This window comes from Hemibagrus wyckioides, linkage group LG03 (genome assembly GCF_019097595.1).
Source record: "Hemibagrus wyckioides isolate EC202008001 linkage group LG03, SWU_Hwy_1.0, whole genome shotgun sequence".
Lineage (NCBI taxonomy): Eukaryota > Metazoa > Chordata > Actinopteri > Siluriformes > Bagridae > Hemibagrus > Hemibagrus wyckioides.
Genome location: NC_080712.1, coordinates 26603466 through 26620406, shown reverse-complemented (window position 1 = coordinate 26620406; position 16941 = coordinate 26603466). Strand labels below are relative to the sequence as shown.

The window sequence follows — 16941 nt, the reverse complement described above, 5'->3', positions numbered from 1 at the left end:
CATCTGTGTCATTAATAAGAACTCTACCTTTGGTCAAAAGGTCCATCTTGTTTTCCTCATCACTGCTTGGTTTGGGGATGCTGGTGTCGGCATAATACTTGAAAAATTCCTGCAAAGCCACGAAACACAGGCAGAAGTTGGTGTGATATAAGGCTCAAAATCACTAAGTACATTTTGCCATAACTTTAATGAAGACAGATTTAACTGTGCTCATGTCAGAGATACGCCCTAAGATGAGAAATGATAAGAGGTAAGGTGTAAATATTTGACAAAGGGGTGAAGATCAATCCCGAGAAAAAAACAACAACGACAAAAAAAACTTTACATATTTTGTACAAGAGTGAAGCATTTTAGCATCGGAGTATGTTAGAACATATCAACCCGTAGGTCCTAGGTCTATCCAACACCTTACAATAATAACTAGGCATAAGACTTTTCCAAAATTGTGAGTTCTGCGCTATTATGTGCTACAGCGTATCAGGAGCCTTCAAACTTATCCGCAAAAAGCCGGTGTGTATGCAGACTTTCATTCCTGCCAAACAGAGGGTACACTTGGAGATCAATGTGGAATCAGGTCAGACCCCTTACTGGGTAGAAAGACAATTTTTGCCACACCAGCCCTTGATGGAGAAGACTGAAGACCCCTTGTTCTATTATAATAGCCAGTTAATAATGGTCAATAAAAGCTCTGGGAAAACTGGATGACCTTTGATATGCATATGTTGCGATAAATTAACTTAACTTACGGAAAGACATGCCTTACAATAGATTGGGTGCCTATAAAACCTAGAATGCCTAAAATTTAATGGCATAGCCAATGTCATTTTGAATACAGTGATGCACTTTAGTGATGAAACTGAAAACCGTAAAGCTTAATAAAACTCGGGTCGTACCATTTTGGGCAGGGCAACGTAAGAAACGATGGCCAGAACAATTACGACACAGGCAGTGATGAAGTAACCAAAAGCACTGTCCTGTATCGCTGAGCCACCTGGAAACATCAAAATAACATAAGCCCAAAGAGTCATGACCTAGAATGTAGAAAAAATAAGGCTCAAACAACAAAATAATCTGCCATCAAAACAAATGAAAACGCACTGGCGATTGCACAGATCATGGAAAAGGCTGCAAATGTTCCAGCAAACCCCTGACCACTCATGATTGGTGCGGTATAGGAAGCTGGGAGCAATCCTGCCAGTCCAAAGAGACTCCCCTGCAGAATCGCACCAAAGCCTAAATGAGGAACAAGAAAAAAAGCAAAATGGAGTGGTGAGAAAGGAAGATCAACAGAGTGTAAAGTCAACTTAACACATGGTACAGTGTATCCCCATAGGAATTTCAAAGATTAGTTCCCACTGCATATTCTCTTTTTTGTTATCTTTTCCACAGCTACACTTCCCAAACCAGTATGTAATAAAAACAATATCAAAGAGGGTTGGTCTGTCATGTTGACCCTAACTCTTTGAGTGAAAAAATAAGCCACTGCATGATGGTGGAAAAACCAGAGACGTCCAGCAGAGCCACTCACAGTTGATGCAGACGATTTTGATCATGGTGATGGTGAAAAAGGGCATAGGTTCCATGTTCACCTTGACCAACACTGCGGTGATGAGAAACACCACCAGGATCACACAGAGGCTGCCGGAGATCCTCCATTTCTGAGGAATCCTGTAGTGGAGGAGGGAAGATGGAGAGATATGGGGGATCAAAGAGGATCAAAGATCAACATTCCTCATACAGTCCTGAGATAATGTTTAGGTGAAGGCTAAAAAGGAGTAAGGGGGTGGGTGAGATACCACAAAATTCTTTTGTTAAATAAAACTAACATACCCTCTGGGTACCTGAACATGAACACAATCCCTGAATGTGTGTTCAGCTCACACCAACTCTGCTAAATCCTTTTCATTGGCCAGTTTGTCTAATAGCATAATGAACTAGTGGACACGGTGGAAACTAAACACACAAACAAACAGGGGAGCAGGCTAAGAGATATGAAGCTCATGGGATGATGAAAGGTCATACTTATAATCAGGGTGGGGCTTGAACAGCACGTCTAACACGTCCCCTGATCTTCACTGCTTTATTGTTTCTGCTTGTGCCTGCCTATGATATGCCCTAAATAAACTCATTTCAGTTACCCAGAACACAAACAAATGACTTATGAGAACAGGAGGGGTTGATTAGAATAACTTCTAAGTTAACAACTAGCGATATACTGTCTGTTGTTTCTGTTGGCATTTTGCTCATGTTGTTCTGAAGCAAGAAAATAACCTGGAAAAAGCTTACATGCTGCTCTGTCGTCCTGCAAAGACCCATTTGTTGGGAAAAGTTGGAAAATTCGAACTACTTATATATTTCTCCCATTGTGTAAACATCATCCCACACTGAATTTCCCATGAATTATGTGAAAGCCTCTTTAGTCTAAAACAGCCTCCACCATGGGTGCAGCAGACATTTGAGCTTGTGGGTCAAATGACATTTAGCCTGTTCACTGTTTTCACTATTGATAGCACACTGCAGTAGCAGAAGGCAATATGAAGTGCTATGGTGAGAAATTATTTACCTGGTTGGAAAAAACATGGAAGTAGAGAAGTGTACCAGAGGGGACTGGTTTAAGCCTACATGGAGGCCCGTATTTTATTTTATTTTAAATATTAAATTTTCATTAATATGAAGAACTGCAATCTTTGCCAAAATGTTTATATTACTCGTCACATTTGGTGTCTTAGTGAATTGTAGTGAAGCAAATCTCTCATTACAATACTGCAGTGCAACCTGCATGAGAATCTACTCTGAAGCCCATGACTGGAATCCTGTGAAGCTTCTATGGACTTCTATTTTAGATTCAAATTCAGCAGGCTTTAAATGGGAGGAATTATTAATGCTTACTGGCATAAGGGCAACATAATGTGCCATTTGAGGTGTGTATAGCGTAGGGGGGAAAAAATGTCAGTACATGCTATTGATTATGAGAAGAGACTTGAGAATGAGAATTGAAACAGGAGGCCAGAACTGATACACAGATACAATGGCACCTGTGTCAAGGGGTGGAACATATTAATTAAACAGCCAGGTCTCAAAGTTGATGTGAGAGCAGTAGGAAAAAAACGGGTAAGCTTAAGTATCTCTAAAACTACAGTTGGCGATGGGTGTTCCTGGAATGCAGTGATTAGTACCTACCAAAAGTGCTTTAAGGAAGGACAAACAAACCAGAGACAAGATCATGAACGATTGAGCAATCAGTCATATTATTCCTAAATGGCTGCAGCTTTATTCAGCAGGATAATGCACCTCCCTAGTTTGAGGAACAGGACAAGTGATTGAAGTGTTGACCTGGACTCCAAATTCACCAGATCTCAATCTCTTAAGTATCTGTGGGATGTGCTGGACAAACAAGGCCCCTCTATGGAGGCTGCACCTTGCAACTTACAGGACATAAAAAAAAAAGATCTTCTGCCAGATACAGATACGTCTTGATGCCAGATACAATAGCACTCCTTCAGAGTTCATGTGGAGTCCATGCCTCAACATGTTAGAGCTACTTTAGTGGCACAAGGGCACGTGGTAGTTACGGCTGCTTACCATGTACACTTTAACAACAGACACCTGTGCTTCCCAATTTTGAATAAAAACTGCATATTTAAGTACTGTATGAGTTTTTTAATACCTAAAAAACATTGTCAAGTTTCCCAGAAGCTTGAATTTTTGTGGCAGAAAATGAATCTAATCTTAAAAAAAAAATCAAGAATGTAGGGTACTAAACTCTCTGCTTCAAGTCCTGACATCGTCAGATATACGCAATATACAAGCAGAGTGTCAGGGTCAGTACAAGCTAATTTTTTTTTTTTTTTTTTTTTTTTTTTTTAAAGAGGCCAAAAAGAACTATGATGTGCCTGAAGAAGTTTAGAAAAGCTTGCTTTACCTCTGATGGAGGAAGGAATTAAGGCAGGTGAAGATGAGCAGCGGCACCATGGCACACAGGGTCATCACATTGTTGAACTTCGATTCCAGGACGCTACGCGAGTCAGCCATGGTCTGGTTCTGAGGTTCTGCACTCATAGCAGGATCCTTCAGACGGCTGGTGAAGTACTGTGAAGAAATAATTCGACAAACTTATAAAAACGCCATAAAAATGCTTCAGTATGAAATTTTCTAATTATGAAATCAAGGTTACAGTTTACTACAAATAAGATATGAATAATATAGTAATAAAAAAAAAACAGATCAAAGTGAGCAAAAAAGGTTTACTAAACGCATACAAATGAGTCCCTACAATAAATAAATAGATAAGTGGCATTGTTACCTGAGTAGCAGTCATGAAGAAGTTCCATGGCAGAAGCGTTCCCAGCCCCAGGATGAAAAATATAATCCAGACAGCATTATATCTGTCAAGATAAACAATATTACAAACCTGCAGATTCTCAGCTTCCAGGACCTGGATATGAAGTTACAAAGCGATATTACTCACCTGTCCCGTGGTGAATTAACAGCAGTCGTCATTTGTCACTGGTGTAGTTTTCTCTTACGGAAGCTGGAAGACAATAGGGAGAATTTTAGGAATGATCGAATTAGTGATGTGTAAATGTATGCTGAAAACCATTTGTGACAAACTGGTTCTACAAATATGTGCCCAGGTGCATGTTCATTGATACAAGCAAACGCCCCCACCTTAAAAAAATATATAAATAAATTTAATTTTTTTTTTTTTTTTAATTAAATTAAAGCATTCAGGTCCCCCCTCCACACACAGGCCTAGAAGTAAGGCTTCACTTTAAAACCTCATAAGGCACTTATTAAAAACTAGTAAGACCCCCTTGTGTTGACAGGCAAAGGAATTCAAACAATAATGCCATTAATTTCCCCCATCAGGGGGGTTTCAGAAAAGTCCTTCAAACTCAGGAATCTAGTCTTTTTTTTTTTTTTTTAATAGTAAAATTCCAGCCATCAGAGCTAAATTCCCAGACTAACAAAAGGGTTATCCATAAAATACAAAAGCTTCAAGCTTCAAAATTACTTATTTAACATTTACTTTAGGGGTCAGAATTTTTTGTTAGTATGTCTGAATTATCCAGTGCATCACTGCAACATATCAATTATCACCACAGCATATCAGGTATTACTTTGTGCCCATTATCTGATTATACTGATGTTTGCAGTGTCAAGAGATATCTGATAATCTGAACAGAAATCAGTCGGAAGTCAGGTGCTACAAGAGCAATGTCTAGAAAATGCTGATGCTTTATTGCATTACACTGACCTTAGCAACTGCAATCACTAAAAATAACACATAACCACATAACGGATAACAAAAAAAGGTCTTACAATGCGTATCCTTCAGCCCTCCACCAACAGTGTCAAACTACAGCGTCAGCTGCTGAAAAAAGCTCATCTAATACGGTGAAGACAACAGTATGGTGCAGTTCTCAGGAAGCAAAAAAGTTCTCCCCCCGCCTCTCATTCACTCCTCCCAAACAGTAGATCTCTGGAATGCATCACATATGCAGGGATTAGAAAACATGACTACATGCATTAGGCTTACACATATAATACACCCTATATTTAATATACTGCCAATCTATATATTGCTCTCTCTCTCTCACACCTAGGAGACTAAGCTTTTGTGAGGTCCCACAGCAACAACAAAATGAACAGACTCCTAAATCATCTGAACAAAGTGGGATGTCCTCTTGCTTGATGAAACAAGCCAAACAGCTGGTCAGAAAACAAAGCAACTCCTACATTAATGCAATTCACTCGCGCCACTCAATAATTTGAATGTTTCGACTCGTTGGCAAACATCTGTTACATCTTTTACATGATGATGATGCCCTGTCCAGGGAGTGTGACAATGAATAGGGAATTTAATTCCGTCTGCTAGAGGCAGACACCTGAAACGCAAGCATTACATGAGCAGAACTGGGTGCTTGTTACTTGAATCAGACTTTTCTCTGAAATATATTCAAGGTATTGACAAACATTGAGCTATGAGGAACTATTGATGGTTTAATACATAGTCCATCTCTTCAAAAGGTGCATCGATACCAAATAAGTCTGACATCAAGCTCATTTACTAATGAACAGGATTACCAGGGGACAAAAAGACAGTGGTTTCACAATTAACGACAGCAATCAATCTAGGTCAAATGCCCAAACAAACAGCCCAGAGCAGCAACCTACATAAACAGACTTAACCAAATGTCCCATAATGCAACTGTTTGGATAAAACTAAGTAGGTTACTCACCAACCGAAAAAAATAGCACTGAATCACCCCTAAGCTAGACTACTGAATGTCAGCAGTCTCAGCATTAGTACAGACGAAAACTGAACATTGGTTTGCTTTGTAAAGCATCTGCGAATTTTAATATGATCTGAGAGTAAATGAGGTCTAAGTGAATCCACATGACATGGCTGGTGAGAGGAATCACGGCCTTCGTTTGCTCCACGTTCTATACTGGACATCGGTATAGAATCATCCATGAAACAAGGTTCACTCAGCAAAAGCACATTACTAAATGACCTTTGTACCCGTATTAAGATAACACAGTTAAAGAGTTAAGGGTCTTTATTTCATGCACTTAACAGATATGTGTGAAGCTCTACTTTAACCATTCAAATGATCTGCACATTCAGGACTGTGTTCATACTTTGGGAACCTAAAAAAATGTTGGTGCTTTCTTTTGAAGTTTAAGCTGAAGAAAGCATGATATTTCTATTTGTCTAAAATCACAGAGATGTTACTAAACTGATAAATAAGCTTTTTAATAAGAACCTGTACACCTACTCATTCATACACTATCTAATCAGTCAATTGTGTGGCAGTAAAATGCATCACACAGATACGAGCCAATCGCTTCGGCTAATGTTCACATCACCCATCAGAACGAGGGCAGTATAAAATCTCGATAGCTTCAAGCGGGCTTATTTTATTATAGGCTGCTGATCTCCTGGAATTTTATCTGCTGAACCTTCTCCTGAGCCAATCGTGTCCACAAAGGGCTGGTGCGGGTGCAGGTTTTCATTGTAGCAGAAGCCACACTTGATTAAAGTTGTTTAATTTACTGATGTTGGTTTCAATAGATAAGATGTGACTTCTGCCTGGTTGGAATGAAAACTCATTCTGGCCCTTTGCAGATAATATTGGATGACCCTGCTCTAGAATTTACACAGAGTGGTGCAATCAAGAAGAAAAACATCCAGCAAATGGAGTTTTTGGACGGAAACAGCCTTAGTGATAAGAGAGATCAATAAAGAATGGCCAGACTTGTTCGAGCTGACAGAAAGGCTACAGTATCTAGATAGCACTCTGTACATTTGTGGTGAGCAGAAAAGCATCTCAGGATACACAAGGATGATGCAAGGAGGATGTGCTGCAACAGCAGATTGCATCGGATTCCAATTCTGTCAGCTGAGAACAGAAATCTGAGGCTGCAGTGGGAACAGACTCACCAAAACTGGACAGATGAAGACTGGAAAAACATAGGCTCACCGTTGATAGGGTAAAAAATTTGGTGCCAGCAAAATGAATGAATCCATGGAGCCAACCTGTCTTGTGTCAACAGTCCAGGCTGGTGGAGGTGATGTAATGGTGTAAATGTTTTCTTAGACACTTTTGTCCTGTCAATACCAATCAATCATCGCTTGAATGCCACAGACTATTTGAGTATTGTTGTTGAGCATGTGCATCCCTTCATATCCCATCTAATGCCTGATTTCAGCATGATAATGCACAATGTCATGAAGCAAGAGATGTCTCAGCCTGGATTCCTGAACATGTGTTCAGTGTTCTTCAGTCTGGTAGAATGGGTGATTCACAGCATGAAAGTGCACCTGAAAAATCTGCAGGGATTGTGAGATGCAGTTATGTCAACATGGAGCTCAAACTCAAAGGAATGCTTCCAACATTTTGTGGAATCCATGCCATGAAGCACTGTGGTTGTTTTGAAAGAAACGGGAGGTCCTTAGTATAGCGTTCATAATAAAGCGCTCAGTGAGTGTATATTTAGAGCTGCATTTTAATTGTTTTAACATTACACAAAATAAAATGAGCAAAAATCTGGGAAAGGCGGATAACTTCTTTTCATATAAAAAAGGAGACAGCAATCTCCAATTTTGCTTCAAAGAGCTGGGGTTTCTCAGGCAGTAAAATAGTAGAGACAAATTCCAGCACAATACATGCCACATTTTAGTCTGAATAATAAATCCAAACGGCATGTTGCCATGTTTCTCAAATTAGACTAATAATTACTTCATGGCCTGGAGTGATGCACTAGAAGAACTCCTGCTGAGAAATAATGCAGTTGGCTCAGGATTAAATCTGGAGCGATAAAAGATGCTTGTGTGCTGTTGTGAAAGTTTGAGGAAAAATGAACATACCACATCCTTCTCGGTTTCTAAAATAATATAAAGTTTCTAAACTTGCTCTCTGCCTCATTCCAGCATTTTTTACTGCTATGTGTGTTTTTGTTCCATTTGATAGGGTTGCCAAATCTGCAAATACAAATACAAACCTGGATGGCAAAACTTTGACAATTTTAGAAAGCATTACTGAGGAAAATCGTGCATTATGAAAACAAAATCCGTCCTTCTGGGCTACACAGATAACTGCTGTATGAAAGAAAGGAAACTAAGGAAATAAGAATTAACTAAGGAGGGAAAGTTAAATGTAGATTTAACTGGCAATCTAAAAGTAATGTTCACTTGTACTTGAGTTTTTTCATGGCCAATGACCGTTAGCTATTTTCTTCCTGGAGTGTTATACAGCCTAACTCGGTTATGACCAACAGAATTATTTTTGGATCAGCCCTTCACATGCTAGGCGTGTCTGATTTGAGTCATCGATGTCTTAATCTATTTGGGTTAGTATTTTACCATTACTTGCTCAGAAAGCTTATCACTAAATCAATGCACACATTCTTATTAACAGGTCTTTTGGGACTGGGAGCATTAAACAGAGAAAGTCTTTGAAGCTTTTAAAAGCTTCAGTTCTCCAAATTTGTTATGTTGAATGAATGATTGAATTGCATCCACTTGAATATAACCACAAATAGCTTCACAGTAGAGCTTAGAAGAAATTCGCCAGAGATATGATTAGAGAAAACCTTACGCAATAGTCTGTATCTTGACAGAGAGCAGGTCTGGCATATCCTCAGAATTCACCTGCTGATTGAAAGTCGTCTCAATTTTAAAGTCTAACCAAAACACATAAATGAAGCTCTGTCTAACAGGAACATCCACATTAGGGATGCCACAATACTCAATATAATATTGAACCGTTTGTTACGACCTCCATGGATCAACAAGCGTATGTGAACCGCGGTTTTTCCGTTTTTACTTAAAGCAATAATAACCTAGAGCTGGGCGATGTCCAAAAAATTGAATCTCCAATTTTTTAGAATAAAATTCGATTTTAAAACGATTATTTTTCTTTAAAAAAAAAATTAATAAAACACTAGACTATAGAATAGATTTTTTTAATTTGAGCAAAAACAGTATAACCAAACATATGAACTGCTAAATTAATATAACAAAACATGAGGGATTTGTAAAGTGCAAACTGCAGACTTAAATCACTTTTTATAAAATAAATAATTGTCACCTGGAAAAAAATCCCTGAAGAAAAACAATTTTGTAAAGCAGTTCAACATTCAACTTACATGCTAAATAAAATCAAACAGGTGGCAGACAGCGTTTTACAACTGTGTATATGGGCACAATCGGGGGCGAGTTTAGGATTTTCATTTAAGGGGGACTCAGCCCCCAGTGAGGGTATAATAGTAAAAAATATAAATAAATAAAAGGTTTCACTAACAGGGTAGGATGGTAAACTTATTGCAGCATTCCACTGTACTGTATAGATGTGTATAACATTTGAGTACTGAACAAGTACTCAAATATTGGTCTTCCTGATCACACACACACACGTGCACGCGCACACACACACTTGTCCTCTGATCTTCGCTCTACGACGCCGCGATTTCTTCAATCGGATTGAAAACCCGCTGAAAGACGGGGAGGAGCCCGAAGTCTGCCGCCGTTTTCGTCGCTAGGCCATTTTTAACATTACTATTCAGCCACCCTAAGAATTCTGCGATTCTCCATAAACTCTACACAAATTCGTGATCGCTTCAGTTCACTTTAAATTTCATATGAAAACGGTGGCAGACTTTCGGCTCCTCCCCGTCTTTCGGCGCATTTTTCAATCCGACTGAAGAAACCGCGCCTCTCTTAGAAACAAGCTCTTTGCATCGCAGAACTACGGAAGATATCATTCATATTTTCTCCGCAAACCCAAATGTACTTTCAGATTGTACTGCAAATTATAAATGTGTACTTAGCCACATTTATCAGATGGCAAATTATCTAGTTTGAGGGAAGGTGGTTTATCCACTGTAAAGGAGTGCTACCAAATGACAGAAATCCTAACTCATCATTTCCTTCCAGCCCTGACTGTCAGCAAATAAAGTTCCAAGTAAGGAGTCAAATTAGCATATGAATTTACTGCCTTAAGAGATTCATGCTGACACTTTGGGTTGAACAAAAGATGCAGTAGAAGCATTTTAGAGTCAGATTACTACACAGACACCTCAAATTTCCTTCCTTATGAAGCAAACAGGAAATGAGGAAAGGTGAGGACTTGGGGTGGTTTAGGGACAAATACAGCATTTTATCTGTTTCCCTTCTCCCATGATCCATCCTTTTTATGGGATGCTAATGTAATGAGCATAATGTAAAATGTTTATGTTTTTGAATCCAAACAAATCCTTTATGTTTACACAACTCCATGATGATGGACTCTATTACACGGCCACCCTCCAATATTCTTCTCTGTCGATACTTCCTGTGCTCAGGTATTGTGGCATTTTAGTGCCAGGGGCTCCAAGAATAGCTATCCTTGTGAGTTGCTGAGCCTTAAATAGACAGCAAGTAACATGAGGAGGGCTACAATGAGGCAGCAGGGTGCGACAGTATAGCTGCTGTTGATATAAAGATTCCACTTGACATTACATTTTCTATATGAAGCCATATGGATAAAAAAAGAAATCCTTTTTCATGTCATTCGTGTGACTAACCTATTAGAACTATGACTAGTTGCTTTTGCTGTATAAAAGACCTCCTCAGGTTACATGGTGTTTACTGGTGGCTATGGCAAGGCAGGCTATTCCTAGAGCCCCTGACAGTACAACGTTAGGACTAGATTGAGTGGAAGTGTTGTTCTTTTACTTGGATATCAATAGCTTTGACTACATTGACAGACACTGGCATCAGGTATCAGTCTAACAGTGCTTGTTTATTTATACTCCAACACGTACCAACATCTGATAACATGTGATATGAAGTTTTGTGCAGGCCGAGATGCTTATGAGCTTTGATACCCTTCCTGGCAGCTCGAACCGATCTAGCCTTTTTTTGGGCACTATTCTGTGCAATGGTCTGTTGGAGTTTTTTGTGTGTGAAAATTTCACGGATAGTCCCAGTTTGAATTACTGCAACTAGCCCATATAGTCCAAATATCCATGCCACGATCAAAGAGATCACACTTTTTCTTCATTCTGATCCTTGATCTGAACATTACCAGAAGATTTTGATCTACATGATTTTTAAATGGCTGATTAAATAACATGTATGTATGTATGTATGTATGTATGTATGTATGTATGTATAATTATGAATGTAGAGGTTTTTCCTAATAAAAGTAAACAGTGAGTGTCAAAGAAAATGTATCCCAAAAAATAAGGTAAATATTATTATTGTTAATATTACTTATCATCATCATCTCGTTTACAGCCAATGATAACAGGAAAAACTTTAAGTGCTGCTAAACAGACAAAGTCTCAAGGAGTTTTTCTTGCCACTGGCATACTCATATAATCAAAGTGAATTGAACTTAAGGTGTTTTATTCTTTTCACTGCATCAGGATCCCTTATTATCAATGACTAGTTTACTTTCCACGTGCCTATAAATGTAAACATATTTTATTGTACATCTTCTACAGCAAACTGCTAGCAAAACTACTCTTGCTGAGTTTCAAAATATTTTAATCAGGTTACTTTCACTGCTTTGCTTCATAGCTATAACTAGCTGTGACAACAACAAAAAAACAACCCTGCCTCTAGTTCATGGATCACTGCTTCCGTAACGTGGCAGCAGATTATAGCCTACTATGTGGGAAAACCTGCATTCAGACGCAATAACTTTTCACGATCCATCCCCAGCTGAGCTCAGAGCCGCGATGTTTATACGTATGGCGAGTTGCTTTACATACTAAAATGGCTATCTATTCCCCCACTGTGGTTCTACATGTTCCTACAAACCATGGTGGGGAAGATAGCCCCTTATCTCTTCCCCCAATTTGGTGACCTTTTAAACCTGCAAAATCCGAAGAAGGGCCCCATTTTACAAAAATACTGAGACTGTGTTACGTTGATGAAGCCTATTTAGTGCTAATTTGAAATGAAAACACAAACAGCTCATCCAATTACACCAGACTATCCTGCAGGCTTCTCAGGACGAGGGTTAGCACTGTCTACCACGTTACATTCAGCTGCTTTATGATAGCAAAACGTCTTTAATATTAAAGACAAATAAAATATCTGAACACTAAAACTTAACTTTTGTATGTACCCCTAACAGCGTTCCTATTTTTGAGGTCCATAAGAGCTAAAAAAAAAAGAAAGAAAGAAAGTCTGAAGCCCTAACATTAAGCTCCAGTGGAAGACAACAGGGACAAACTCGGAGTGTTGTCTACAGTTTAGAGATTTTCCTGAAGCGGAACAGAGTGGGATGAAGAAACAACTTTGCTTTAACTCTGTCTAAGGGCCAAGGACAAGCTGGTTGCTATGATGCAAATGTTTGGAGTATGAATTTCACTACCTCTTCAGGAAAAAAAATTAACTTAACAAGGCAGAACAGCAGGCCATGGTGACATTGAAAGCATTTCCAAGTGCAATGAGGCAAAACTCTGGAGTGATGCCCGTGTTTTCTCTCGCTGTTAGTCAAAACTCGGCAAAATTACCTCAAAAACACAGGGTGCAAATGAGTCATCTTGCTGTTTAGTGGGATGAAACTGCTTATGGAACAAACCGAAACACAGAACCTCTTACTTTCATGCTTAATATATGCTTTAGTCAAAACGCATCTCAATGCTTGTCAAAACATCTTGGAACTGAGTAAAACCACATACATAAAGCTAGGAGAATGCTTTTGTACTTATTTCCTGTACTTCATTTTGTATCCTTAAATCATTTCAAAACAGGTTCTGTCCTGCTTGGGGTTTTTTTTGTGTGTGCGCCATTTATCTGAGGACAAGCTGTTCCAGAGCATTAATTCAACCTTTTGGACAAGTAGTAAAACCCAGATCATTTTGGGAACCTGTAATGGCAGACAGCTGACAGTATGACGTTATACTGCAGTAATGAAATCATATGTTCCTGAGATTCAATCAGCCACAGGCCACATCTAGCTTTTTGACTTAATTGTTACATCCCTTTTAGCTGTGATTAATAAAGATGTAGCCAGTTTTTTTCCGTTATAAATATATAGAAGATGATAATATTATTTGTTTATGCCAATCTCTCAGAACAATGTACTATATAGCTGAGAGCATCTATTTGGAAACTTTAACAGCCCGGAGTGCTTAATTATGTTCATGTTAACGTCATTTTCTGGACATTCCCCAACACCTCTTCACTCCACCCACACCAGTCTAAAATTGATAAGCAGCCAGATACTACTATGAGCAAGAATGTTTTTTTTTTTTAATGGAAAAAACAATGTCAGTGCTTTTCCATGATGGTGTAATTTATTAGTGATGAAGGTGGATGCAGAAATAGTGGCATTGCTCCGGGACAGGAGTGTAATGTACGAGGAGGTAAATGTACCTTTAAATGGTGGAACAGGGACTTTGCATGCACTCAACCACAAGGAATTTTCATGCAAATACCAGAGATGTGTGAGCCCAGCCCTCAGTGCTGAAAAGAATTACAGTGCGTTCTATTGAAAAATTTAATTTAAGTCTCAATGTGGGCCATCAAGGATTTGCAATATTGTTGGATACCAACAGATCCAAACTACCACTCAAGCCAATGAGTTATTTTTTTGAGAGCGTGGCAAAGTAGTATAAACTGTTATTAAAGACTACCACATAAAACCAACAGACAATACCTCACATATACAATGGACATGCTTCTGTTAAACTGGCAGCAATTTGTGATGTGAAAAAATAAAAATAAAAAGATAAATCATGTCAAACCCAAACATTTTAGGGAAAAAAGGGTCACAATAACTTGGTGGCATAAATGTGCCTAAACTAACTTCATCTTGGTTTATTTACTTTTTTTATTTTATTTTTTTACATCACAAAGAGCTGTCACTTTAACAGGGATGTGTAGACTCATATCCGCTGTACTGTCCTGGCACAATATGGCTAAAGTAACTTCACACTTTGGTGTTCATGTTAAACAGGCAGGCAGAATTTCTTCACAGAGAACATTGTCACTTTAAACAGGTGACCGGTTAAAGGACAAAACAACAAAGTGTCTTATTAAGGTGTTAAGCTACCATGAGAGGGCATCAGTTTGCCTTTGCACAGATCCTACAAGTCTCAGCAACTGTACTGGAAGAATGATGCACCATTTTTCTAAGATAATCTCTCTACTAATTTTTGGAATGAATAGTTCTGTCAAACTCGTTCCTCCTGCACATCAGGGCTGACTATGAAGGCCATAGTGTGTGATTTTCAAAATATTCAAACTCCTAATCATTCGTTGAGCTTGAGGCATTGTGACCCTGGAAGAGCTCCCATAAGGATAAAATTATTATAAGATATGATAAAGCTAATCAGTCAGAATAACTTGGTATTGATTTGTAGTGATTCTTCTGATCTCTGAAAAGTGGACACAAAACCAGGACAGCAAAATGCTCCCACAGCATAACAACAGAACCACAGAAAGCAAGATATTGCAGTGTTAAATGATCTCACCCACTGCCATGCAGACAAAATACTAGTCCTGCTGAGTAAGGAGATCCTCAAAAACACATGAAAGAGGTACAGAAATTTGAGATAGTAAGCATGTAAGACTTGTTGATTGTGTAGGATGGGTTCTAATCATGTGCGTCACAAAAGTAAGGACATATGCAAGAAATCCTCCGGGGTTTTCACTTCTCTGTCTGTAGCATGTGTGCAAGGATATGATGCTTCTGCAGAGTTAGTTAACGTTAATATACAAAATGTTATACTATGGAAGTCCATTTCCACCCCATAATACTGAAAGAACTGGCAATGACAACATATACATGCAAAGTCAGCACAGTCAGTAAGTGTTGTTTTTTTCCTTATACAGCAATTTTTTAAAAACTTGCTCAAAATTCTCACTTCTCAAACAGTAAATCATCATATACACTAAATTGCCAAAAGATTTGGGACACCCACAAATTCAGGTGTTGGGCTTGGCCCCTTAGTTCCAGTGAAAGGAACTCTTAATGCTTCAGCATACCAAGACATTTTGGACAATTTCATGCTCCAAACTTTGTGGGAACAGTTTGAGGATGACCCTTCCTGTTCCAACATGACTGCACACCAGTGCACAAAGCAAGGTCCATAGGGTCAAACCCAACCCCTGAATTCAATTATTTGGAGGGGAGTCCCAAAACACTTGGCAAAATAGTGTACAAATTCTGCCTTATCTCAAACTTCTCAAAGTGACTTATCTCAAAGCTCAGACTTATGATGTCACACTGTGACTCATCTGGGGGAAAAAAATCCAACTTACTGACAGAATTCTGAAGAGATACGTCTGAACTGACATGCAAGATAAGTCAGTATCTGAGATAAGTCCAGTTTTGAGATAGCTCTTGGAAGTAAAAACTAAAAATACAGAAACTACACAGTTACCACCTGTTTTTCTACCTGGTCAAAATGAATGCATGTGCACTGATCAATAATAAAAATGAATAAAGTCTTTCTGATGCTTGTTTGGAGGTTTGTTTGTTTTTCTTTAATCCATTTACCCATTTTATGAACTTTGAACCTGTTTAAATGGCCTCTGTAACCCAAATGACAACACATAGAGAATCTCTCTATCTACTGCTATTTAGATATGAACCAAGACAGCAGAATATGTTCATATCAACTTGATCAGATGAACTCTAGACACCGCTAAGCCCAAGCTGAAGCTCCATATAGTTAAATGTTACAAAATGTGATGGTGATAAGACAGTCTGAGTAGATTTTTCTGTTACAGAACATGTAAAGGGAATAAGCAGTCTGGAAATCCAACAGTTCAGCATTACTCATTTTCTGTTAACGTGCGTGCAGTAAGTTTCCGGAGAACACGTGTTCCTTGTGTAGAAACCACGTGTATCTATAACCACTTTTTGAGACATTAATGGCAGGCATTTATAATCTCTACACAGTTGTTGTTAGTAAATATTGACCATTTTTATTAAAATGGGTGTCAAAATATCTCTAACACAACTTCATATTGTAGTAGGCAAAAGCACAACGGGAAACAAAGGCGCGGCAAAATTAACTCAATGTAAACACGAATTACAATCTCAGCCATAATTTAAATATAGCTCATTTTATAGCTGCCACCATTTTATAGCTACCTCCAAAATCAAATAAGAGCACAAGGAATAACACACAACGTGTGTTGTGAAATACACCATTCAATTCAAACCGCGTGAGACTGCGTTCCGGGACAAGAAAAAACAGGCACGTACTAGTCACACTGAGAGGAACAAAATAAAACCTGACACAAAAAAATCCGAGTTTGTTTTACCTTTACCTTTTGGTGAAGAGTTTTTTCTTGGAGCTTGCAGCTATCTCACACAAACGGCGCGTGTTTGGATGTGTTGCACACGTGTTTGGATGTGGATGTCTGCTGCTACGCCCTAATCTACTTTGCCACTACGTAGTGTACCTCAATAGTAAGCAGCCACT

General features: G+C 38.7%; 1 protein-coding gene across 4 annotated transcripts in view; it reads right to left on the bottom strand.

The window, feature by feature from the left end:
* slc29a1a (solute carrier family 29 member 1a) overlaps positions 1-16941 on the bottom strand; it is a 21104-nt gene extending 4163 nt beyond the window's left edge. The window contains exons 1-9 of one of the 4 annotated variants that reach the window (XM_058380421.1): positions 16787-16932; positions 5323-5482; positions 4469-4531; positions 4304-4385; positions 3923-4089; positions 1529-1668; positions 1099-1233; positions 894-991; positions 28-109 (exon numbers count right to left, since the gene is read on the bottom strand). In XM_058380421.1, coding sequence (XP_058236404.1) covers positions 28-109; positions 894-991; positions 1099-1233; positions 1529-1668; positions 3923-4089; positions 4304-4385; positions 4469-4500 — 736 coding nt within the window. In that variant the 5' untranslated portion in view covers positions 4501-4531; positions 5323-5482; positions 16787-16932. Of the gene's footprint in view, positions 1-27; positions 110-893; positions 992-1098; positions 1234-1528; positions 1669-3922; positions 4090-4303; positions 4386-4468; positions 4532-5322; positions 5483-16780 lie in introns of all 4 variants that reach the window. The other 3 variants (XM_058380430.1, XM_058380412.1, XM_058380439.1) reach the window with 3 other exon arrangements.